Raw genomic sequence first — 27816 nt, 5'->3', positions numbered from 1 at the left:
ATATATATATATATATATATATATATATATAACCACGTACTGTACACATTAAGGTGAATAACCTTTATTATCTTGCTGCAATGGCATCTGAAAGTTAGTGGGATATATTGGGATTCAAGTAAACATGTCTCCTGAAAGCCGGAAAAAAAAAAGGGCATCGCTGTTTGTTGTGTATGGGGCTGCATGGCTGCAGACTGGTCAGGGTGCCCATGTTGACATTGTCCACAGCTAGTAGCACCTACCATGGACATGTGACCATCAGAACTGGACCACGGAACAATGAAAAAAGGTGATCTGGATTGATGAATCATGTTTTTCTTCTATCTTGTGGGCTGGGAGTGTCCGCTTACTTGGGAAAGAGATGGTAACATGATGCAGTATGGGAGAAAGCCAAGCCGGTGGTGGCAGTGTGATGCCTTGGGTAATGTTTTGCTGGGAAAGCTTTGTCCCACCATTAATGTGTGTGTGTGTGTGTGTGTATGTATATGTATGTATATATATATATATATATATATATATATATATATATATATATATATATATATATATATATATATATGTATGTATGTATGTATGTATGTGTGTGTGTGTGTATGTGTGTATATATATATATATATATATATATATATATATATATATATATATATATATATATATAATATGTGTGTGTGTGTGTGTATATATATAATATGTGTGTGTGTGTGTGTGTGTGTGTATATATATATATATATATATATATATATATATATATATATATATATATATATATGTATATGTGTGTGTATATGTGTATATATATATATATATATATATGTGTATATATATATATAATGTATATGTGTGTATGTATGTATGTATATATATATATATATATATTACTTGGCACGTACTACTTACCTAAACATTGTTGCTGACCAAGTGCAGCCCTTCTTGGAAATTGTATTCCCTGATGTCGGTGGCCTCTTTTAGCAGGATAATACACCCTGCCACACTGCAAAAAAATGGGTTTAAGAATCGTTTGAGGAACACACAAAGTTCAAGGTTTTGACTTTGCCTTATAATTCTCCAGATCTCAGTCCAATTGAGCATCTGTGGGAAATGCTGGGGAAAAAATCCAATCCATGGAGGCCCCACCTTACAGGACTTGAGAGATCTACTACTGACTGCTTGTGCCACATACCTTCAGTGGACTAATGGCATCCATGCCTAGATGGGTCAGGGTGGTTTTGATTGTAAAAGAGGGACTGAATATTGGTGTGTGTGTGTGTGTATATGTGTAAAACCATTTTTTATTTTCTCCTTTGCTCATTGACGGACACAGCTGATTCTTCGTAACCATTGGGTTATACTGCTCCCTACAGGTTTAGGACACGAAGCAGGAAGAAGCTTGACTACACCTATGGGCAGTCCCAAGGGGCTATACACCCACACTCAACTATAGGCACTAACTTTTTTTCCTACCTAGCTCCTTGCTTAGATCTCTGGTCCTGGCAATTTTTTCATATTAAATGGAATGGTTTTCCTCTTTTATTTGGTCCTGTGAGAACTACAATCAAGTGCCGGACTAGGCGACGAACTGGATAATCTATATCCTTAGGGTTCCCCCAGTCCAGCCAGAAAAAACGTGCAGACCGCAGCTCCATGATAGTTCGGCTTTGACATAGCCCCACTGGATGGGGGCTGGCTTGCGAGTTGAACGTCTCCTGAGGACTCATATATGAACTGGCTTCAGCCTGCGTCGCAGCGTTTCCTTCAGGCCAACGGCACCCACATTATGATGAAGCGGTGTCCTGTCTGGAGCGTTGCCCACCCTGTTCCTGGTGTGGTAAGTAGCTTCCCCCCCCCCCCCCATTACCCCTGGAGGGTTTTGGGGTGGACGTGGGCCCTTCCCTGTAATGGTTGGCCCCCCAGGCTCCCCTCCCTTCCCTCCAGCCCCGCTAAAATTTCAGTCACTGTGGGTGCCCTTCCTGTGTAACGGGGTTGAGCAGGGTTCCCTGCCATCCTGGGGGTTGGTGAATAGGGCAGGTATGTCCTCTGGGCTCCCTGCAGCGCTTGTTGTGCTGGGGGAGCGTATGTTTTTTTTTTTACCATCCACGGGTACACGCCTCACGCGGCCAGATTCCGCCAAAATTTTAGGCCGCGCGTTCGTGTTGGACACCACGCGTGTAGCTGAAGCCCCCACTCTTTTTCTCTTCTTTTTTTTTTTTTTGCCCATCTGCCAAGTTAAGGATCTGTGTAATTGCAGCTGGGCCCCCAAAAAATTTAGGCTGCGGCTTGCTGGGCCATATGGTCAGCTTGGCACCTCCCTTGGACTGGGTGGCACTGTGAGGGGCACTTCATTTTTAATAGCCTTGCGGCCATTATTGTGTGGGGCACTTGCCTTGTTTTAGCGAGGGTACCCTGCGCATCCGCATCACGGCGGGGGGCAAGCTCCCTTGTTTTTTTGCGGGGTCCAATAGGTGGTCCATTTGTGGACCCTTGGCCGGTGTCCCCCTTTGTGGTATCGCAAGAGGTGGCCCCCCCTGATGTTTTCAGGGTGAGCTCAGTACATAGCAACACTACAGGGTCTGCGTCCATACACCCTGAGTGCTCAGTGAGGATGATTCCTCTGGCTGCGCTTAAATAGGCTCTGGTTAATGCACTGTTTGTGTAACTGCGTGAAACTTTAAAAATTGAGGTTGCGGCTGATGCCACGTCGGAGGCACACGTTCTTTTGGGACCCGCAGGCCCTCCAAAGCGGCGAGGGTGTTTCTCTTTCCGCTTACCTTGACAACATTGTCAGAAACGGTGGGCTTGTCCAAAACGCAGTGGTTGTTAGGAGTTTATTGCTTGTAGTATCCTTATTAGGATGTACTGCGTAAAAGGTGGACGGTCCCAACTGTAGTGGACTCGCCGATTTCCAGGTCAAATTGAGTTACCTTCATCCCTGTTGAGGAGTTCCCAACCGTTGCAGGTCCAGCTAATAAGAGGGCGGATGCTCTGGCCCGCCATATGTGCACTGAGGCTGGTTCGGCAATTAGGCCGGTAATTACTATTGCCCTGGTATTGCGAACTCTTACCGAGTTGGCTAAGCTTTTACGCCGGGACCTGGAGAGAGAATAGCTTCCCCCTGTCTTTGCGTAGCTGGCAGACAGGTTTGCCTAGGAGCTACAGTTTATCTGTGCCTCTTTGATGCGGCTCCTTTGATTTCTAGGCTTTCTGTATCAACAGTGGTCCTTCGGTGTATTGTCTGGCTGAAATGCTGGTCTGCGGACTAGACTTCTAAGGCCTTATCTGATCTTCCTCTTGTAGGGGGGTCGCCTGTTTGGAGCTTCCTTGTATGACATTAAGTGTCTCACGGGGGGACGAGTACTTTTCTTCTGCAGGCTAACAAGGGCAAGGAGCCCAGTCATAGACATGAGCCATTTTCCTCTGCTCCTAAGCGGCCTCTTCGTCTCTCAGCATCTCAAGATTGGGGATCAAGTCAGGTCCTCCACCAGAGGTTCCAAAAGGACCTGGTCTGGCAAGCCTCAAACGGGCTCTTCCAGACCCGCAGACAAGGCTGCCACTGCATGAAGGGTTGCCCTCGCCTGTATCTGGGGTGGGGGGACGTTTTTGCTGGTTTCCGAATCCATGGACCTCCCTGGTACAGGTCAAGTGGGTCCACAAAGTTATTTGGTCAGGCTACAAGATAGTTCGGTCTTATCCTCTGGAATGTTTTTTTTTCCTTTCCAACCTGCACTTGTTTCCAGATCACTTACGGGGTCTCTTTGGGGCAGTGCAAGACTTATTTCTAGGGGTGATTGTTCCCATTCTGACTTCGGAACATTTTCAAGGGTTTTTTCCTTCAACCTCTTTACAGTCCCCGGGAAGGAAGGGCAAGGTACATCGAATTCTGCACCTCAAGGCGCTAAGCTGCTTTGTGCAAAAACAGAAGTTTCACATGGTGTCACTGCGTCGGGGGGGGGGGGGGGGGATTTCTTCTTGCTTCTTTCGACATCAAGGGCGCCTACCTGCACGTTCTAATATGTGCTGGTCGCAAGCACTTCCTCCGTTTTTGCCATGGACGAGGAGCATTATCAGTTTGTGGCGCTGACCCTTGGTCGCACCTCGGGTCTTCACAGGAGTGTTGGCCCCGGTGCTCGCATTTTTGAGTCGGGGGGATCACGGTACTGGGGTACCTGAACAATCTTCTGCGAGCAGAGTCTCTGACTGCTCTGATGGACTCTGAGGGAGTTCAGTGGGATCCTGAACATTCAGAAGTCTGCTTTTGGTTCTTTCCACAAAAAATGGCCTATCTGGTTCTTACTCTGGACTCGGCCTCAGTCAGAGTGTTTCTTCCTCGGTAAAAACTCCAGACATTGCAGGAGGGAATTCAGCTTCTGTTGTTCAGCAGATGGTCATCCCACCGGGATTGCATGCGCGTGCTGGCCCTGATGGTGTCCACCCTCAAGGTGGTCTGTTTGCACAGTTCCATACAAGAGCTCTGTTAAAGAGATTCTGGTGAAATGGGTCAAGGATCCACTGTCTTTAGAGGTGGCTTCGCTCTCTGGCATTTCGACAGGGAAAATCCTTCTCCTCCTGTACTTGCCGGTTGTCTCCACGGATGCCAGTCTGTCTGGGTGGGGAGGCAGCACAGACAAACTCAGGGGGTCTGGACTCTGGCAGAGCCCAGACTGCCGATTAGTGTACTGGAACTCTGAGCGATCAAACTTTGTCTGGCTCATTGGACAAACCTCTTCAGGGTTGTCCGGTACAACTTTATTCGGACAATGCCATGGCCGTGGTCTGTCAATCACCAAGGGCAAGGAGCTCCTGCTTTACAGTCGCTGGCTTTAACCGCTTGGCTGTTGAATACCAGGTGCTGAAAGGTGGTTTGTTTGAATCTGTAATTCCTACACTGTAAAAGGCTAGGAAATCTGCCTCCAGGAAGATCTACCGTCATACGTGGAAGACATACATTGCATTGTGTGAGTCTCCTGGGGTTCATCCTCAGTGGATCGGATCTTAACCTTCCTTCAACGGGGGGTTTGAACAAAAATTGGCCCCGAGTACCATCAAGGGCCAGGTATCGGGTTTTGGCGTTTTTTCTAACGACCTTTTCTTCAGGGTGTCCGACATTTTGGTTCCTTCAGTGGGGGCTCCATTGCTGCCCTGGAATCTCAATGTGGTGCTTTCAGCTCTACTGAAGCTTCTCTTTGAAAATATTCAGAAAGTTTCCCTGCTTACGTTGCCCCTGAAGGTGGCCTTTGGTGGCTATAACCTCTGCATGCAGGTTGTCAGAACTGACGGCGTTATCCTGTTCATCTTATGGTGCTTCACAAGGATAAGGTGGTGCTTTGCCTCTGTCCTAAGGTGGTCTCTGACTGTCATTTGAATGAAGACCTTGTGTTGCCTTCCCTGTGTCCCAGGCCTAAACATCTGAAGGAAATTGCCTCGCATGTCTTGGATGTGGTCTGGGCAATTAAGGTGTACCTGGCAGCTACGGAGTCTTTTAGGAACTCGCTCTCTATTTGTGCTCACGGATGGACCTCACAAAGGGTTGTCTGCTTCTTCTGCGACCATTTCCAGATGGATCAGACGGTGGGTTAGGCCTATTGTGTCAGGGGTCAGGTTCTTCCTTTCCCTGTTTAGGCGCACTTTATTAGGGCGCTTAGTGTCTCCCGGGCTTTCCGTTTTCAAGCGTCAGTGACTCAGGTTTGCAAGGGGGCTGCCTTGTCGTCGGTGAACACATTTACAAAAAAAAAAAAAAACTTGGAAAGTTGTTGTGTTGGCATCTGCAAATGCTTCTTTTGGCAGCAAGATTTTTCTGGCTGCTGTTTAGAAGACCTGGTCCTCTTTGAGGGTGTATTGTTTTTCAGGTGAGCTCCAGTTGTTTATGGTTGAGCTCGGTTACCTGGTTGGCTATGGTTAGCCTTGGGATTTTTTTCTAATGTTTTTCCACCCCTCATGTTTTAACACTGCTTTGGGATGTTGCCCCAGAAGGTGGCCGCCTTTGGTGGCTATAACCTCTGCATGCAGGGTGTCAGAACTGATGGCTTTTCCCAATGGTTAGGAAGAATCAGGAGCTGTGTTCGTCAATGAATGAAAGAGTTAATGGGATTCTTCTGACACTGCTTTTAACAAAACTGTCTATAGCCGAGAGTTCGTGTATACCCCCTGGGACTGCCCATAGGTGTAGTCAAGCTTTTTCCTGCCTAGTGTCCTTCTGTAGGGGGCAGTATAACCCAATGGTTAATAAAAGCGGGAGCTGTGTCAATCAGTGAACCTCAGAGAAAAGGATTTTACAGTAAGACCATCTTTTTTTTGCTTGTAATTCTTTTCTGTCTTTTACAATTTTAAGTGAAGTAAACCCATCGATTTAACAGTAAAAAAAATAATTTTCTTCTGGGCTTTATAATATCAAAATTTTTTTTCATATTTATTGTATGTTTGAAAATGTAAATTTGCATTGCACGGCTCCATAGACTGACCCTGCTCGGGAGCAAACATGCACGTGTGCCCCCATAGCAAATAGCTTGCTATGGGGGCACACAGAGAAGAGGAGGAGCCTGCAGTGCTGACAGTGGACCCCAGATGATGTTTTGCACAGAGCAGGTAAGTATACCATGTTTATTTTAATACAAAAAAATCTAGTCTTCACAATCCCTTTTAAGCATTGCAGTGTGTATTGTGTGGCCTCTTAAAAATGTTATTTGCATATCATCCCATTTTACCATCCGAAAAATAAGGATTTCTTTTCCCATAGTGGATTGAGCTCCTTTTTTGTATGCTATTTGAAAATCCTAGCTGGCTGTGGATTGAAATACATTTTTTTTTACCAGCATTACTTGCATCTATATCATGAAATCTGTCTACTTGGTGTCCACTCTGCATTCAACTTTTTTTGACTTGAAACCTCAATAACTCTAGCATTTAAATTGGTTAAAAAAATTTCAGTATAATTGGTAAGACAGTCCATAGACTTGAAGGCAATTGGGCCACACAAGCATGATTTAAATTTATATCATGTTAGCAGGAGACTTCAGCATGTTGCATACCTGCAAGCTTTAAATGAGTAAAGTGAAGATTCCCAGTGCTGAGTAGCTTCTTTGATACTCCCATATGAATTATTAAACTTCTAAAAAAAAAAAATAGAACAGGTATGCGCATAAGCACTTTTGTCACTTTCCTTGTGTGCATACATTTACGCGGTCAGTACCTCACAGTATTGAAGCCAGAAAGTACAGTCGGTTAACTGAAAGAAAGCACTTGCAACTATTTCTCCTATGATCATTTCACTTTATTTTCTGGAGTAGACCAGCAATTGCAGCCCACATTTTTCCGTTATCTAATCTGACCAGATTCAATCTGACAAAACGTAGGAAGCCAAATTAGTTGTCAAAGTTTCAATACTGATGCTACTAGATTTGGATTAATTGATTCTTAGTTAGGAAAGGTTTAGACTCTGGGGCTAATCACTTGTACGATCTTTCTTTGTGTTTGTAAACTGCTGAGTTTCACAAGCGTAAGCCCTGCATGATGTGTGGTAACCTTGTCAGCCTTAACTTATCATTTTATTTTTCATATGCAGGATGAATATCGCAATTCAATGCCTGCCTCCAGCTTCCAGCAGCAGAAGCTTCGAGTTTGTGAAGTGTGTTCTGCATACCTTGGACTGCATGACAATGATCGTCGACTTGCAGATCACTTTGGTGGGAAACTTCACCTAGGATTTATACTGATTAGAGAAAAACTTGATCAAATGAGAGTAAGTATCTTCTCAAATAAGACTGAAAAGTTTTCTCTCTGGTGTTTCCCCAAGTGTAACAGGAGAAAGTTAGGCTATACGCAGTGCAATGGAAAAACTTTTTTTGTTTTTGGGGGGGGGGGGGGGGAGTTATCTAGAATTGAGGTTAGATTGCTGATTGTGGTTTCTTGTTCCGATCATCTACGTTCTTAATTTCTTGCTCTGCTGTCTCTGTGATCAAAAGAAAGATGAAATCCGTGCAGTAAAATTATGGACCGCAATGAAACTATTATAGCTTGAAATCCTCCCCTACTCTTTTAAATCTAGAAAAGGGTTACCAGTAGTGGCATTTTGATGAATATTGGAACTGCCTTTCTTGAATCTCTAAACTATTCCATAAATGCCTGTGAAACAAAATAGTATTACTACAGTTTAGCACGATTGGTACCTATTTTGTTCTGTAAAATTTGATTTTAAGGTCGCTGCTTGCCTTAGGTATGGTTTTTACTAATTCATGTTTTTCCATATTGGCTCCTTCTATATCCAGACATTAAGCAACTTTTAAAATCGAAACTCTCTTCCTGTGTGTTCAGTGCTTTCATTTCAGGTCTAGGTCAGTGTGTGGTGTATACTGTAAAAAGTGAGCTTATGTACTTTGTGTACTCTGCACAGACCTGCTGGTGGACTTCTCCAATGTTGGGGCATGTACATCATAAACAGAAGTGATATTTCAGTTGAGCTTCTGCTTTTCCATGCCATCAGTCCCAGTGGCATTCATTGCTTCCCTCGTTCCCTAGCCATGTGCAGTAGGGGGAAGGGAGGAGTGGCTGGAATTTTAGCTGTAAAATAACAAATCCCATATGAACAAAATGAAGAGCCATTGCTATTTTTTGTTTAGGTTTACAAACACTATAAAGAAGTCCAGCCTAATACTAAAATCGCTACATATATAGACATCCACGATCTAACCCTGTAAAGGAGAAATCAGTTTACATACCTTTTCTGAAGCTGATCCGACCCAGTCCCACGCTGAGCTGTCACCCGCGGCTTCAATGTGGAGGTGGGTGCAGAGGAGGCAGACGACAATGTAAGCCCCATAGTAACTCTGGGTGACATCAGCTTATTTTCCCATACACAGCTAGGCTCCCACACATGGTATCCCCGTACTCTGGAGAAGCACATGTGGTAACCCCGTACTCAGGAGAAGCAGCAGAATGTATTTTGTGGGTGTCATTCCACATATACCCATGGCATGTGTGAGCAATATAATATCATTTAGTGACAACTTTGTGTAAAAAAAAAAAAAAAAAAGTGTGGTAATTTTCACGAAACCTGTGGCAAAATGTAAAATATTCTATGGACTCAACATGCTTCTCAGCAAAAAGCTTGGGGTGTCTACTTTCCAAAAAAAGGGCAGTTGGGGGGTGTTTGAACTGTCCTGGCATTTTATGCCCAGTTTTAGAAGCTTATGCCACTCATCACCCACCCTTCTCACCACTTAAAGACCAAGCCTTTTCTAGCACTTTTTGTTTACATGAGAAAGCCTTTTACAGGTTACCACTTGCACGGATTTACAGAGGAGGTCTACTGCAAGAATTACTGTCCTCGAGGGGTGGGGGGTTAGGAGTCCCCTCCCATTGCTTGTAAACGCAATCAAGCAGCTAATTATCTGCTAGGATTGCTTTTACATGAAAGCCGACTGTAAAAAATGATACCAAGATGATGCCTAAATCAACAGGCATCATCCTGGTATGACCACCCAGTCCAGTGATGTACCAGTATGTTGCTGGTCCTTGTTGAGCATATATTGTAAGGTGTTTTGGTTTTATTATATATTTTTTTTTTTTTTTTTTCTTTTCATGCAGCCTGTTGGATTGATGTGGATGATGAAATCTCTGCCAGACAGTGTTATGCCCACCATTAGACCTCCCAGCATCCACCCACTTCTAATGATGGGCATACATGCGATGTTCTGTTTTTTTTTTTTTTCGCTCAGCCCATTGGCTGAAGGAAAAAAAAAAAGAACATGGCAGATAAATCTCTGCCAAGAAAAGTGTTAAAAAATATATAGCGAAGTATAGGGGAGATCCGCCCTCTGCGTCCTCCCCATCCCCTATGCTTTGCCATATATGCTCCTTTTTTTTTTTTTTTAACTAAAATTCAGCGCTGCAATCATTGATTTACGTATATGCTGAGAGCAAACGCTGTTGCTGTCAGAATAAACAAATCAGTGCTGCAGCTGATGGGCGTACCTGCAAAGCAAACAATGGTTAACAAATTAACATTACAATATATTAGTATACAGTGCAGTAAAACAGTAGAAATGGTGGTATCTGCAAACTATGGTTAACAAAAACACTGCAACAATAAACATTATATTATAATAGCGTACAGTAGAATGGTGGTATCTGCCAAGAAAACTATAGTTAACAATGAAACTGTAACCATAAAACCCTACAGTAGAACAGTATATTATAAAGTACAGTAAAAGTAGAAAACAGAAAATGAACTTATTAAAATTACAACTATTTTTGGCTTTTTTATTTATTTTTTGTAACTGTAAAAAAAACTTTAAACCTTCCAGGCTAGGGTCTCTCAAAATGCGATAGCCATCGAACATCTTTCGAGACCCTGTGTGAAAGTGTGCCCTAGACTGTGCCATGCTGCACCCTGTACTAATACTCTTATTAGTGTGTGGTAGTTGACAGAAACAGTCCCTGATGCAGAGAACAGGTTGGCCAGGACAGGATGGACAAAAAAAAGCGAGTGTCGCCTATATCAGCGTTTTCTACAACACAACCTCATCTTTGGGGTGCTCTTTGGGTAGGGTTACTAGGGAGGACATCCAGAAAATGCCTCTCATGCAGGCGGGTCACTGCATCTGGATTGTGAATTTGGGTCACAGAAGGACTGTGATGATCTCTTCCTGGAATTTTAGTTAAGATCCACTTCTTCCTGACGCTTTGTATAGCACATAAGCGTTCAGCAGACCCAATTGGAATAAGTATACAGCTACTTTCTTGTACCAATGTCTGGCCTTACGGACAAGTATGGCACCGCCATCTGGTCATTGAAGTCCACCCTTCCCCTTCCCATGTTAAGGTTGTAATTGTGGACACAGAGGGGCTTCTTAACACCAGTCGCCATTGCAATTTGAACTGTCGTATCTGCGTGAATGGAAGACAGAACGAAAACATGGTGTGTCCCTCCACTTCACTGCAAGCAATTTATTACACTTCAAGCAGGCTCTCTCCCCCCATCTAAGTCGGGAATCTACAAGCTGTTGGGGGAAGCCTCAGTGATTAAGTTGCACGGTGCCACATGCACTAATTCCAAAATCAAAATGGTGACTTAAAACGTGGCACACTTATGTAATAATTGTCTGTGTAAAAAGGGTACCCCGTTCCTAATAATGGTGACACCAAGTCCCAAAACAATCTTGCTGCTGCTCCCCATGTAGTCTGGGCAGTTGGGGCTCCACATTGCTATCTTTCCCTCGTAACTCCGGAAACCATTTATTGCCTTTTGCCCTGTCAGAGCTTATACATCTTGACCCCATATCTGGCACGCTTGCTATGGAGAAACTGTTTGAAAGCAAGGCAGCCAGAAATTTTATTCGGGGACTCCTTGACGCAGACAGCTTGTTGAGGCGTATACAAGGCTGCAAACTTTTGGTTGAAGTGATTTACGAGGGTCCAAATTTTTTTGAGCCGGTCATATATACAGGGTCACCCCGAAGACGACAGAGTTCATTGTCAGTGAAGTGCATGAACCGCAAGATTTGCTCGTATCTAATCCTGGCTATGGCAGCAGAGAACACGGGCATATGATTAATTGGGTCAGTGGACCAATATATCTGCAACTGACTCTTTTTAGTAATGCCCATGAGGAGGGATAGGCCCAGAAAGTTTTTAAGTTTGGAAACAGTGATATGTTTGCATGCAAATTCTCTGGCAAGGGTCAAATTTGGATTTGCAGCAATTAATTGATCGGCATATAAATTGCTTTGGTCCACAATAGATCTGTACAAATCTTCCATGAAAAACTGCTCATGAAAACCAAGGGGAGTAAAATCGGTTGTTGCCATCTGAATTCTGGGTTGGCCAGTACATTGGCGGGAAGTACCGGCACTGCAAAAGTGGTGAGCTCCCAATCAGGATTTGCAAGTGCATCAAGAAGGACACTACGGCCTGTCTTTGAACTATTGGTGGCTGCGGGACACTACTTGTGCTAGCCACCACACCAGCTTGAACGCTCTGCTGCATACGAGAACCCTGCAATTGTTGCACCTCAGGAACAGAAGAACGGGGTCGGGTACGCCTAACCTTAGCAGGGACTAGTGGTGCACCGAATGTTCGGCAACCAATATTTTCGGCCGAAAATGGGCCTATCCCATTTCGGCCCGAAAACGGTTTAAAGATGCCGAAAATTAATGGCCGCTAATAGCTGTAAGAAGCGAGCCCTTCACTTCCCTGTCAGGCGGGTATCTCTGCTAACCACTCCTTTCTGTTTCTCCGCCGACACGGGGCGCTTGATTGTGAGCTACACTGGTTGCTAGGATGGCCAGCCAACTGGCGTCTAGCAACCAGTGCCGTTCGAGGAGAGGACCCTGCATGCACAGCATCCTCCTCTGTGCCTATTGCAGAATGGCTCCACCCACCTCCTCCCATGTGCTCTGGTGCTGCCGCTGCGGAGGAAGGTAATCTGGCTGTCTGCTGTGTTCGTTCTCTCTCTCTCCCTACATGTGCTCTGGTGCTGCAGAGGAAAGTAATTTGGCTGTCTGGTGTTCGTTCTCTCTCTCATAACAGCATATACTTTATATTACTACCCTTTTAAATATTAGATAAGTGGAAAAATAGGCGCTGGTAATCGGTGGTGGGGTTCCAGGTGTGTTGGGGGGTATTGGATTGTCTACACCAATCAATTATGTCCATAAAGATAAACCTTGTTTACCAATAAATAAATGGTGTACTTTAAAATCATCTATAATACCATAATGTGAACCATTTGTAATAATAGCCTAGTAAAAAGGTGAAATATATATCTCGGTCTATATAAAATTGGTGACTTTTAGTGATAACAAAATTGCAAATTTCACTTTTTTACTAGGTTATTACAAATGGTTCACATTATGGTATTATTGATGATTTTAAAGTCCACCATTTATTTATTTATTGGTAAACGAGGTTTATCTTTATGGACATAATTGATTGGTGTAGACAATCCAATACCCCCTAACACACCTGGAACACCACCACTGATTACCTGATTACCAGCGCCTATTTTTTCACTTATCTACTACTTGTATTTTTTTGGCACACCACCATTAAAATAAAAAAGGGCAGCATGTTTTTGCATTACATCAAGGGCCAAAACATTAAAACCAGGCGCCTTCACCATCTATAATCTACCCTTTTAACCACTTAAGCCCCGGAAGATTTTACCCCCATTCCGACCAGGGGGTATTTTGCGATTCGGCACTGCGTGACTTTAACGGAGAATTGCGCGGTCGTGCGACGCTGTACCTAAACGAATTTGGCGTCCTTTTTTTCCCACAAACAGAGCTTTCTTTTGGCGGTATTTGATCACCTGTGCGATTTTTTGATCACGCGCTATAAACAAAAAAAGAGCGTCCATTTTGCAAAAATAGCAATATTTTTCCCTTTTTTTTATATGAAATTCCCCCCCAAAAAAATGTAAAAATCAAAATTTTTTAAAATTTTCGGCCAATTTGTTTTATGCTACCTATGTTTGGTAAAAAAAATCGCAAAAAGCGTATTTTGATTGGTTTGCGCAAAAGTTATTGCGTTTACTAACTAAGGGAAAGATTTTTGTCATTTTTGTTGTTTTTTTTTTTTTTAACGCGTAATGGCGGCGATCTGCGATTTTTTTTTTTTGCGGTACTGCGACATTGCGGCGGACAGATCGGACCCTTGACTGACATTTTTGACACTTTTGGGGTTACCAGTGACATTTCTACAGTAATCAGTGCTATACATATGCGCTGTTACTGTAAAAATACACTGGTAGTGAAGGGGTTAACTTTATTTGAGAGGGAGGGGCTGTGTGTGTCCCTAGGGGCGTGATTCTAACTGTGATTGGCTGGGGCTTCAGCTGTATGCAGAGTGATCAACGGATCTACATAGTAGATCCAGATGATCAGCTCTCATACAGCGAGGAGAATGACAGGCAGCTTGTTTACACAAGCTGCCTGACTTTCTCCCTCTCCCCCGCTGATCGCAGAGTGGCCGGCGGACATCGGGTCCGCCGGTCACACGCGCGGGGGGGGGGGTCCGTGACCACTCGGGAGCGGGAGCGCGCCTCCGGGGGCGCGTGCTCGCTCCCTAGACCCTCACAAGCTAGTGACGTAGCCCTACGTCACTTTGCCTGTGAGGGGCTGACCGCCGACGTAGATAGTCGTGCGGCGGTCGGCAAGTGGTTAAATATACAGATCCAAAGTGCTTTAGATGAATTGGGTAACAACAATCAGCAGGACATCCAGGTCATCCCCGTCTCCATCAGGCAACCAGGAACCACCATCCACTGCTCCCTCCCACTCGTCAGTATTTGTCCTAATGTCACCCCTTCATTCTTCCTCAGCTAAGGACCAGCATTAAGGCAAAAATGCCTGCATGGTGTGAGTGACCTATTTTAAAACAAATTATTCCATTAAATATACTAATATAAAAAATGAATCATAAACTACCTTTATAATCAGGCTGGCACTTCTAGATGCACATGCATGTGATTTCACTTCTACTCTACAAACAAATAACTCGCATGCTACCCACCATATCTTGTGGCCAATAAGTATTACTATATCCTAATACAAGACCTGGCTGAAACGTTTTGAAAATCCATAGCTCTCCTTTTAATTTTCAAGCAGCAGCCTAATAGAGATATTAAAAGTAATTACCTCCAAATCAATATTACCCCTCCATCTTTTTCCCCTTTAAAAAAAGAATAAGATTTCGGAAATAATTAAGCCTCCCTCACATACAGATACACACACACACATCCCAGATTAATTAACCCATCCAGTGCTGTAATAATCGGATTAGTGAGCTATTGGCTATGGACAGGTACACAGCCTGGCCTCCAATGGTTAATGTGCAGGGGAGGGATGCCAGGTTGTTTATGCTGTTAATTACAAACAATTGTTCAGTATCTTTTATTATTAATTAGTTATTCAGTATCTATAAATTCAGTATCAGTGTGCTACATTAGTGCAACCAGTGTCAGTGTAACCAGTGTTAATTAACACTGACACTGCTGCCACTTATGCAGCACAAAGTGGTTAATTAACTGCCACTGGTCGGTCACTAATGCATCAGTGACCAGTGGCTATACATTAACCCCCTCATGCTGCATAATACAAATACCATGCCATACCTCACCTACTATTTTAAAATCATTTGGGGGGGAAAAAATTATTTTCGGTTTTCGGACCAGAATTTTCATTTTGGTGCATCCCTAGCAGGGACCACTACTCCTTCGTCTGGGTGCCGCTGTTCTCTACAGGTTTGAATACTGAGACTGATTCGGACAGTGAGGCTTCCCCCATCCCTCTCATCTGTCATGCTCAGCATCATGTAGGCCTCTTCACTAGTGTACATCTGTTTGGACATTTTGGCCAATAAATTTATAGGTACCTAGTGTGACTCACAGGTAAAAAAAGCACCTGGTTGTCAAGGACTGTTTGAACCGCTTCCAAAAATTTTAACTGCTAGTGCTAGCAGAGATCAGGTCTGACTCTTAACGCTGTGGTTTTAGTGTGCTGTGTATTGGAAGTGACCGAAATCTGCTGATAAACTTCTTGGGGAATGGACGGAGGGGCTAAAAGCAGGTGCTGGCAGGTGCCAGGGCTGATCCTGCTAGCGCTGCATTTTGGGAACACTTTTGAGGATGTTAGTATAATTCAGATCAGATCAAAGATATTGATCTGTTCAGACACTATACTAGTAATATAGATGTTTAGTGTGTGTCACTGGCAATCAAAGGGTTAAAATGTATTAATAAATATGCGGCGAGCAATCTGACGCTATCCTGTATTGACGCTAACTACCATTAATGCTAACTGATGTCACCTGTGACACTAATACAGTGATCAGAAAAAAAGATCTGTACACCATAATAGTGAAACACTGCAGGGCAATGAAGGGGTTAACTGGGGGTGATCAGGGGGTTAAACCTTTAGAAAATGTATGGCGGTACCCTAAACCTAACTGGCACTGCCTCTAACTACCACGAATGGTCTCTCACACAAACTGAAGTCACAAGTGACACCAATACAGTGATCAGTAAATTATCTGTATACTGTATATAGTGTTCACTGTGACAGGGAGTGAAAGGGTTAACTAGGGGGTGATCAGGGGCTTGCATTTGTGCCTATGTGTAACGGTGTCAGTGTAGTGCTGGTGTACTCAGTTGATGATCTCTTCTCACTCTGGAACCGACAGGTGAGAAGATTGCATCATTTCCTGTGCCTGTGTTTCATTACACAGGTACAGGATGTTCTGCAATTGGTCAGAACTGATCACCAGGTCCAGGCCAAAAATCATTGGCCTGGACCTTACGACTGATCGGTTCTGAATGAATCAGAACAACGCTGGGACGGCGCGTGGGTCCCCATACCCCACGCGACTGACATACAGTTATATCTGTTTGTGCAGCTGAGCCACCTTGCCACGGTAAAACTGCAGCGGGTGGTCGGCAACTGGTTAAATTCATTGTTTTCTTCAAAATTCTACAAATCATACTCCATAATGAAGACGTGAAACTAGTTTATTTGAAATCTTTGCAAATAAAAAAGGAAAAAAAATCACATGTACATATATTCACAGCCTTTGCTCAATAGATGCTTCAAGTCTTTTTGAGTATAATGCCACAAGCTTGGCACACCTATTTTTGGCCAGGTTTCTCTCATTCTTCTTTGCTCGACATCTCAAGCTCCACCAGGTTGGATGGGGAGCGTCAGTGCAGAGCCATTTTCAGATCCCTCCAGAGATATTCAATTGGGTTCAAGTCTGGGCTCTGGCTGGGCCACTCAGGGACATTCAGAGTTGTCCCGTAGCCACTCCTTTATCTTGGCTGTGGGGTTATGGTTGTCCTGTTTTGAAGATGAACTTTTGCCCCAGTCTGAGGTCCAGAGCACACTGGATCAGGTTTTCATCAAGAATGTCTTTGTACATTGCTGCATTCATCTTTCCCTTGATCCTGACTAGTCTACTAGTTCCCGCCGCTATAAAATATCCCCATGGTATGATGCTGCCACCATTATGCTTCACTGTAGGGATGGTATTGGCCAGGTGATGAGTGGTGCCTGGCTTCCTCCAGAAATGACTCTTGCCATTCAGGCTAAAGAGTTCAATCTTTGTTTCATCGGACCAGAGAATTTTTTCTCATGGTCCGAGAGTCCTTCAGGTGTCTTTTGGCAAACTCCAGGCGAACTGTCATGTGCCTTTTACTGAGGGAGTGACTTCCGTCTGGCCACTCTACTCTATTGCAGAGATGGTGGTTCTTCTGGAAGGTTCTCCTCTCCACAGAGAAAAGCTGGAGCTATGTCAGAGTGACCATCGGGTTCTTGGTCACTTCCCTGACGAAGAGTCTTCTCCCCGGATCGCTCAGTTTAGCCGGGTGACCCGTTCTAGGAAGAGTCCTGATGGTTCCAAACGTATATTTACAGATAATAGAGGCCGCTGTGCTCATTGGGACCTTCAGTGCTGCAGAAAGTTATTCTGTACCCTTCCCCAGGTCTGTTCACAGCACAGCAGAAGCTAATCTGCGGCTGTTCTCTGACACCCGCTGATCGCCCAGTAAACTACACGGAGTATTAAATACTGTAGATCCTGGTTCTGATTGGGGGGGGGGGGGGGGGCATGGATTCTGTCTCTTTGCAAAGGAGGGACTAAAATCCGTGTCTTCCCTTAGTAAAAACAGCACACATAATACACACACACACTATATAGCTAGGCACACATTTTAACGCTTTGATCGCTTTTAAATGTTTAACCCCTTCCCAACCAGTGGCAGTGCATATTTTTAGCACTGATCACTGTATTCGTGTCACTGGTTTCCACAAATTATCAGTGTCCGATTGTCTGCTGCAGTATCGCAGACCCAGTATGTTGCTGATCGCCGTCAAAACTAGTAAAAAAAAGAAGAAAAAAAACCACATCAATACTAGTATATCTCGTAGTTTGTAGATGCTATAGCCTTCGCGTAAACCAATCAATACTTAAAAAAAAAAGTGACGTTTCTTTCTTTTTGTTTATAGCGCGAAACAAAAAAACCGCAGTGGTGATCAAATACCACTAAAAGAAAGCTCTGTTGGGAAATGACTGTTGGTAGTGTCGCACATTCATGCAATTTTCAATTAAAGTAAGGCCAAAACTGGTCTAGTCATGAATAGGGGTAAATCTTCCAGTGGTTAAAGCATAAAAGAATAAAGGAGTGATCTCTATGCTGACCCGTTTCAGCCAATCCTGGCCTTAGTCATAGCAAAATATTAAAAGCTTCTACTACATTTTATAAGCCTACACATAATTGTAAAGTGGAAGGAAATTGATAAATGTTTTTCGCAATTTTTTTTTACAAATATTTGAAGTGTGATGTGCATTTTGTATTCGGCCCCCTTTACTCTGATACACCTAACTAAAATCTAGTGGAACCAATTGCCTTCAGAAGTCCCGTAATTAGTAAATAGAGTCCATCTGTGTGTAATTTAACCTCGGTATAAATACAGCTGTTCTGTGAAGCCCCAGGGGTTTCTTGGAGACCCTTAGTGAACACAAAGCATCACAAAGGCTAAGAAACACACCAAATCGGTCAGGGATAAAGTTGTGGAGAAGTTTAAAGCAGGGTTAGGTTATAAAAAAAAAAAAAAAAAAAAATCCCAAGCTTTTAAAATCTCATGGAGCACTGTTCAATCCATCATTCGAAAATGAAGAGTATGGTGCAACTGCAAACCTACCAAGACATGACTGTCGACCTAAACTGACAGGCTGGGCAGGAAGAGCATTAATCAGAGAACCAGTCAAGAGGCCCATGGTAACTCTGGAGAAGCTGCAGAGATCCACAGCTCAATTGAGATAATCTATCCACAGGACAACCATTAGGCATGCACTCCACAAATCTGGTCTTTATGGAAGAGTGGCAAGAAGAAAGCCATTGTTGAAAGAGCCATAAGTCCCAAAAAGCCATGTTGGGGACACAGCAAACGTGTAAGAAGGTGCTCTGATCAGATGAGATCAAAATTGAACTTTTTGGCCAAAACGCTGTGTGGGGCGGAGAGCTAATGCTGCACATCACCCTAAACCCAATCCCCACCGTGAAACATGGTGGTAGCAGCATCAGGTTGCTGGGATGCTATTCTTCATCAGGGACAGGGAAGCTGATCAGAGTTGATTGGAAGATGGCTGGAGCCAAATACAGGGCCATCTTAGAAGAAAACCTGTTAAGAGTCTGCAAAAGACTTGAGACTGGAGCGGAGGTTCATCTTCCAGCAGGACAAGGACCCTAAACATACAGCCAGAGCTACAATGGAATGGTTTAGATCAAAGCATATTCATGTGTTAGAATGGCTCAGTCAAAGTCCAGACCTCCTAAATCCAATATAGAATCTGTGGAAAGACTTGAAAATTGCTGTTCAGTCGTTCTCCAATCTGACAGAGCTTGAGCTATTTTGCAATTTATGGGCAAAAATATTACTCTAGATGTGCAAAGCTGGTAGAGACCTACCAAAAAAGACTTGCAGCTATAATTCGAACGAAAGGGTGTGTCTGCAAAGTATTGTCTCAGGGGGGGGGGGGCTGAATACAAATGCACGCCACACGCTTTCAGATGCATGTAAAATTTTTTACTATCAAAATCCCAATAAAATTTACATTTTTTTTTTTGGTTGCAACATGAAAAATTTGGAAAATTTCAGGGGATATGAATACTTTTTCAAGGCACTGTATTTCCTCAAGTAATTGATATTATTGCATAACCAAACCCAGTAAGCAACAGTATAATTTCTAATTAATTATAGTTTATAAACGGTTATAAAGTACCGTTTTTTATAGAAGTACGTGAAAGCTATTTGAATATGTTTCCCAAATTTAGAAAGCTGTGGCAAGCAAGCAGGAGAAACGTAACCAGGAACGCTTGAAGAGACGGGAGGAACGGGAAAGGGAAGAGCGAGGAGGAAAAAGGTTAGTAGTTCAAAACTTTTTTTCTGTTATTTTTTAATAGAAGTGTTAAGCCAAAACTACCACAAATTAAAATGGAGACTTGAGTGGCGTTTTGTAGTTTCTGTATGTTATCCAGTCACTTAAGAGGGAGTAAAAGACTAAGAAGAAAAATGTTCCTTGTCCTGTTCTTCCTCACTTTTCAACAATCAATTAGTATTGCTGGTCCTTAAATGACCTATGGAAGATATGTTCCTTATTTTTTTTTTCTACATTCTATTGTTGCAAAAACACTATTAGTCAATATAGATTAAGTGAACTAACTCCTGATAACCAATCTGAATCCATCTTGTTCTGCTCATGCTTTGTTGTAGTGAAGTCGGATTGCCCTTGTTCTCTAGGCACAGCTAAATTTGTCACTTAGTATGCCGTGTCTCTATAATTTGAAATGGATGATTTGCTATGAACAATTCACTATTCAGCCTTTGGAAACTTACTGTAATGTCAGTCAGCCTTTATACATCTTCTATAAATCTTATTGTGTTTGTGATTTAACAATGTTTCTTACTAAAAAAAAATACTCTTTAAAGATTGGTTTAAATTAAAGTTTTACTAAACCCCGGACCCTGCATTCACTATATAATGGAGTTTCCCATCCTCTCTCCAAAGGGAGAAAACGGCAGGGACAAAGTGGGGATTTCAAGGTGCCTAGTAATGTAAACAATTTTTACAAAAGATCCAAATATAAAAAGTTCATATGGACTGTACAACAATATTCAAGTCCAGTATACATATGAATTCGATATTGGTGAAATCCGAAAGATGGCATATATATGCCTAAGGATCGACTCATTTCACCTTATTCAGGGGCTTCCTCAGGATCCAGGATTATATGCATCAGTAACAAAAAGGAAAGACTTGAGAACTGGGAATACTCCCACTTTTCATGCCACACCAGCAGTGAATAGATATTACCCAGTATTAAATTTGAACACTCCTAAACGGCACTTCTCCAATATCAATATGTCCAAAAGGATACATCCTCTTAGAAACCATTCAACAAGGTAAGGCCACCTATGTAAAGGTTACAATCCCCAGATGGAACTTGAGATCACTCCAATATCTGGAGTATGAACCAATGTAAGGAGGCAGTCTTCCCACTGCCCACCAATGTAAGGAGGCAGTCTTCCCACTGCCCACCAATGTAAGGAGGCAGTCTTCCCACACACATGCACACACATACAGAAAGCCTTTTTAAAAACGGCAAAGGATTGTACCTTAACTTCCTGCCGGGTATTGCACTGTAGGGGGAGGCAGAGAGTACAGCACACACTGTGCTTTCACGTTCCAATTTGAGACCAGATCCCTCAGTGCTGATTTACAGTTAAGGCTGAGGATTGGGGAGCTCGGTCTCAGCCGCGCTTGCCCCTCCTCCTCTCTATACATACCAGGGGGCTTTCTCGGGCCCCTTGCAGCTTAATTGAACAAGCTGAAGTTAAAAGCGGATTGGCTACCATGCACCGCTACACCAGATTTCACTTTCCTGTGTTAGTAAATCAGTCCCTATGTGTCAGCTATAGATGTCTGTCAAAGCACAACCTAGCTTCTCACAAGTGCCTAGAGCAGAAAGTTGATATTCCAGATTAGGGTGCCTTAATATAGTAGTTCACATTGTGAGTAACTCAAGGCAGCTGCAAGCATTTAATTAGTAATGTAGGACTTTATATTTCAAATGCTTTTCTCTGAAAATTAATGTGTTTCTCTCCCAGATCACGATCAAGAGATAGGAGACGACGAAGGTCACGATCCACTTCTCGTGACAAACGAAGATCAAGATCAAGAGACCGACACAGGCGACATCGTAGTCGATCAGGAAGTCGTAACAAAAGTTACCATGGCAGTTCTAGAGATAAGGAGAGAGCAAAAAAATAACTACTGCAATACAATTGCAGAGGTAATGAGCAACACGTCTTTTATAATGAGCTTTGCTTATAAACTGGGAGACATTGTTATACACATGATTTGAAATTTAATGGTTTCCCTCATCAGGATGTATCAGTAATATCTAATATTTCGTACTAGTTGCTTATACTGCGGCAAATCGCGTAAATGTATGTAATTTGGTATTTCCGGGTGGGGGCGTGCAGCCACCACCCTGGCTGTGCTGTCATTCACCACAGCACTTGGCGATCAGTGGGTCCCAGACAATGATTTATGGCCAGGACTCGCTGAGCAAATGACAAAAGAGAGCCCTGTGTTGGTGATGTCAGTGTCAGGTTGCCCACCGCACTATCACAGTCCCACTAGAAGTCCCTGATCACTGCCATTACGAGTATAAAAAAAAAAAAAGTCCAGTATACATCCCATAGTTTGTAAAGGCTAAAACTTTTGCACAAACAAATTAATATTTGCCTATTGGGATTTTTTTTATTTTTTTTTAAACCAAAGACATGAAGCAGAGTATATTTTAGCTTAAACCTTTATAAAGAAATTCGATTTTTTTTTTAAATTGCAAGAACAGAGGGTTAATGACTTCCCTACTAACAGAATGGTGATCTGCCTTGTTTTACCTGTTGGGTTTAGGGGGCAGTTACTTTTTCACATAGGGCCAGGCAGGTTTTGACAGTTTTTTTCCCTTCATAAATGAAATCCTCTAAATACTTGAATTTGTTCTAACTTGTTATCTTTGTGTAATGAATTTATTTATTTATTTTTTTTTGATGATCTGAATCAAGTGTGACAAATATGCAAAAAAAATAAACAAAAAAAAATTATCAAGAAGGGGGCAAATACTTTTTCACAGCACTGTATAGTATACAACGGGTAAAATAAGTGTTGAATACTTTACTATTTTTCTTGGTAAATATTTTTATAAAGGTTTAACTGACATTACATTTTTACCACATGTCTGTAACAACTCATGCAAATCCATACCTTCAAAGAAACCAAAACAAGTTCAGAAATGAAGTTGTGTAATAAAATGGAATGGCAAAAGGGAAAAAGTATTGAACACATGAAGAAAGGGAGATACAAAAAGGCATAGAAAGCCAGGACACCAGCTGATATTTATCAGTAATTAGCAATTCTGCCCTTTGTCAGTGCAACTTAATATCAGCTGGTTCTAGAGATAAGGAGAGACCTGGTCAAAAAAGGGGGTCTCATTAACAAAGTGTGTTACAAACCTTTCATAATGAGCTTTCTCAAGACATTTGCAACCTTATTGTTAAACATGCTGATGGCATTGGTGTCAGAAGAATTTGTGAACTTATGAATGTTTCAGTGAGCACTGTTGGGGCCATATTCTGGAAGTAGAAAGAACATCATTTCACCATAAAGCAGCCAGGACCTCAGCTAGAAATCGCAAGATTTCTAGCTGAGAAGTAAAAATAATATCCAGAACAGTTGCCCAAGAGCCAGGGACTACTTGTAGAGAGCTTCAGAAAGACCGGGAATTAGCAAGTACCATTGTTTCAAAGAAAGCCATAAGTAATGCATTCAACCGCCATGGCCTGTATGTACGCTCACCATGCAAGACGACATTGCTGAAGAAAAAACCTGCGAAATACTGGGAGAATATAGTCTGGTCAGATGAGACCAAAATTTTACTCTTTTGGCTACCATAAAACACACCATGTTTAGAAGTCAAATGGCACTGCACATTACCCCAAAAACACCATGTCAACAGTGAAGTTTGGAGGTGGGAACATCATGGTGTGGGCCTGTTCAGCATACAGAACGGGCAAACTTTTACATCATCGAAGGAAGGATGAGTGGAAAAATGTACCAAGAAATTCTTGATAAAAAGCCTGCTGCCATATACGAGGATGATGAAGATGAAACGAGGGTGGACATTTCAGCAGGACAATGATCCCAAACACAAAGCCAAGGAAACTCTCAATTGGTTTCAAAAAAAGAAAATAGAGCTGCTAGAATCACCTGACCTAAATCCAATAGAAAATGTATGGAAAACTAAAGATCAGAGTTCATAGAAGAGGCCCACAGAACCTTCAAGATTTGAAGAGTGTGTGGAAGAATGGGCCAAAATCGCACCTGAGCAAAGCATGCGACTAGTTTCTCCATACAGGAGGCATCTTGAAACGGTCATTATCAAAGGATTTTGTAAAATTTCAGTTAGCTTGTTCAAAACTTTTTTTAACCACTTAAGCCCCGGAAGATTTTACCCCCTTCCTGACCAAGGGGTTTTTTGCGTTTTTTTTTTTTTTTTTTTTTAAATACTGCGTGACTTTAACGGACAATTGCGCGGTCGTGCGACACTGTACCTAAACGAATTTCACGTCCTTTTTTTCCCACAAACAGAGCTTTCTTTTGGTGGTATTTGATCACCTGTGCGATTTTTTTTTTTTGATCATGCGCTATAAACAAAAAGAGCGTAAATTTTGCAAAAATAACATTTTTCACTTTTTTTTTATGAATTCCCCCCAAAAAAATGTAAAAATCGAAATTTTTTTAACATTCTCGGCCAATTTGTTTTATGCTACATACGTTTGGTAAAAAAAATCGCAAAAAGCGTATTTTGATTGGTTTGCGCAAAAGTTATCGCGTTTACTAACAAAGGGAAAGATTTTTGTCATTTTTGGTGTTTTTTTTTTTTTTTTTTTTTTTTTTTTTTGCGGTACTGCGACATTGCGGCGGACAGATCGGGCCCTTGACTGACATTTTTGACACTTTTGGGGGTACCAGTGACATTACTGCAGTAATTAGTGCTATATATATGCACTGTTACTGCAAAAATGACACTGGTAGGGAAGGGGTTAACTGTATTGGAGAGGGAGGGGTTAAGTGTGTCCTAGGGGCGTGATTCTAACTAGTGGGACAGGTCTCCTAGTGTAAAAACAGAGATCAACGGTTCTACATAGTAGAACCGTCTGATCTGCATTTTTACACAGGGGAGAATGACAGGCGCTTGTTTACATAAGCCGCCCGCCTTTCTCCCGCTCTACCGGCGATCATAGTGTGACCGGCGGACTTCGGGTCCGCCGGTCACACGCCCACACTCCTCTGTGAACGAGCCGAGGCGGGCGCGCGCCCGCCCGCTATTGGCTCAAAACCCGGTGACAGGCTAGCGACGTAGATCTACGTCACTCTGCCTGGCCGGGGCTGACTGCCGCAGTAAATATACTGTGCGCAGTCGGCAAGTGGTTAACCTGTGTCCTTTCATTTTATTCCTCAACTTAATTTCTGAACGGATTTGTTTTGGTTTCTTTGTATATATGGATTGCATGGGTTGTAACTGACAAGTGATGAAACTTTCATGTCAATGGCACCTTTAGAAATAAATTTACCTAGAAAAATGGTGACGGTTTAAAAAAAAAAAAACTTCCCCAAAAAAACCTTTTCCTGCCAGTTAACCATTTAAACTTCCTGACTGTAATCCGTAGTTTAAAGTTCCTGAGCGCAGTGCCCTGTACTGATAAAATGTTTAATCTACATTTTTTGCAGTTGTAACTGTATGCCTTCAATTTTTTCATTTCTTTTTACAGTTTTGTCCATCTCTCCTGTGTGCCTATACATTCTATTTTATCTGCATGCATGAGTAATGATTTCTCCTGACAATGCCTTCATCTTCTCTTCCTTACAGAAGACTGGCAATATATGCGCACTCATCATCCAGTGTCATTATCTACTTCCTGGAGTTGGGATGATGACACGGGTGTACAGTCTTGGGAAATATTAATGCTTGCACAGCGGCCTTTATTTTCTTGACTGCCCTGCTGCTGCAATGCTTTGTGTGCTGCCAGAGAGTAGGGTTACAACTGTTCCAGACAAAAATGAGCAAGGGAAAGGAGAGTGACTGTGATACCACAATGAGATTCTACTTTCCATATTCTCTTCTCAGTCCTAGCACAGTCACCTGGTTAATGTTTTAATATCTGCTTTTCAATGATAAAAATTTTTTTATGGCCGTAATTTATTTCTCAACATAGATTCAGGTCAGAGTTAAGGTCTTTTCTCCAACCAGCTGGTGGAGCTCTAGGCTTTTTCCCTCAAATGGCACACTCTCCCTTAATGATGTTGGAAAATGCTTGTTTGCTGAGATCAATAGATCTTTGTACTGAAGTAGTGGGAAAGCAAAATTTACCACATGAAATGTGGTATTGACCTTTTTATATAATTTTAATTTGTTTGGGTTACTAGTCCATTTTAATATGTATAGCTATTTATAAATTTATTTGAACCATAAATGCTCTGTAAATGTAACTGCATGCATCTTTTTCTTTGTTGTAGATCAGCAGGGATCACACAGCTACGATAACAAAGTCTTGAGGTTTGACTTTGCATCTGGGGAACCTGCACTGCATCAATAACATACTTTGTGTTGTATTTTTAATCAATCGAGCAATGTTCTATAAATGACAATAAAGCTTTTTTTCTTACTGAAAGCTCACATTTGATAAATCCAATTTTTTTATTGTTTGAAAATAGCAATGTTATTAATTATATTCTGCTTGCCCTCAGTTGAAAGTAGTTGGTATACAATTAAATCATTTGTTTAGTGTACTAATTTTGTTTATTGTGTTTTTTAGGGGACATGGATGGGGAAGTTGCATACGAAAAACTGTTAATGTAGTTTCATGTGAATTCAAGCTTATGTATTATCTGTTGAAATGTTTTGTCAATAGGAATATGCTTGCTGTAGTAGATCAGCTACTCTTTCCTTTAAAAATGTACATTTAAGGTATGTTGAACAAGTTTGTCCAAGTATTTCAGGCTAAATCCACGCAAAATAAAAATACATGTGGGCAGTGTTAATGGAGGTAACACGTTGTATGTTTCCTATGTTATCTAGTGTGGTGATTTAGAAAGATTCTGCTATACAATTACACATGTGTAAAACTTGATCTTAAACCTAGTGTATCTAAAGCCAAAATGATTTTTTTAAATAGCAATAAAAAACCTGATGTTATACGCTTTCCACATTCTGTCTGTTTCCCTGCTGGGGAGATTCACTTTGTCCTAGTGATTGTTGTCACTGGCACTCAAAGTGAGGGAAAAACAAAACTTTCGAGTAGTCACTGGGACATGAATATTGTAGAAGTATTATGCTTCTTGCAGTGACAGCTGTCAATTTTTTTTATTTTTTTTTCTCATTTATTGATGTGTCTTTGGGACCAGAAATAAATGACAATCATCCCAATGGGATGGATGGCAAAAAATAAACTGGCTGGTATCACCCCTGTGTCATCACACTTCCTACGCTATCCACAATGGGGGGGGGGAGTTTTGGTCTTATATATACTTTAAGGATCTGTAGATGCATCAGAGAATGTCTGTGTGGTAGAGAACTGATTGATGTTTTGAATGGAATCCTCAAAGTTAAATCTTATACCCTAAAGGTTTACAATTGTAAGGATCACTACCACTACAGCAGTAATGCTAATGCTGCTTTATTTACACATCATGACGTATCTCAAGTAAAAGACCGTTTCTACACAGGTGGGTTCCCTTTATCTTGATGCATTTAACTACTGTATGACCTTGTACACATGGATTTCAGCTTGTGAAAGAGAAGTACAGGTGCATTTCCTAAAATTAGAATATCAAAAAGTTTTTCAGTAATTCGATTCAAAAAGTGAAACTCATATATTTTATGTAGATGCACACACAGAGTGATACATTTCAGGCATTTCTTTCTTTTACTTTTGATGATTATGGCTTACAGCTAGTAAAAACCCAAAATTCAGTATCTCAGAAACGTTGAATTTCTTTTGTTCGACGGACACAGCGCTTTATAAATCATAACTACTGGGTTATATTGCCTCCCCCCATGAGTAGGACTTGACAGAACAAAATAAACCTGGATACGCCCATGGGTGGTCCTCAGCTTGGTATAAAATCAGTTTTAATCTGTCCAGTCAGGAGTAAGGACCTAGGCTCCTGGCTGGGATCTCTGTCTCTGGCCCTAGCAAATTTTTCTCC

At 42.1% G+C, this 27816-nt stretch overlaps 1 protein-coding gene across 1 annotated transcript in view; it reads left to right on the top strand.

The window, feature by feature from the left end:
• The window catches only part of LUC7L (LUC7 like), an 87056-nt gene extending 60659 nt beyond the window's left edge, over positions 1-26397 (top strand). The window contains exons 6-9 of the mRNA XM_082261093.1: positions 7553-7729; positions 19814-19902; positions 21648-21832; positions 26125-26397. Coding sequence (XP_082117219.1) covers positions 7553-7729; positions 19814-19902; positions 21648-21810 — 429 coding nt within the window. The 3' untranslated portion in view covers positions 21811-21832; positions 26125-26397. The remainder of the gene's footprint in view (positions 1-7552; positions 7730-19813; positions 19903-21647; positions 21833-26124) is intronic.
• Positions 26398-27816: the final 1419 nt, after the last annotated feature.

Source organism: Pelophylax lessonae (assembly GCF_965119305.1).
Source record: "Pelophylax lessonae genome assembly, chromosome: 6".
Taxonomy (NCBI): Eukaryota; Metazoa; Chordata; class Amphibia; order Anura; family Ranidae; genus Pelophylax; species Pelophylax lessonae.
This window is presented reverse-complemented; position numbering and strand designations above follow the sequence as displayed.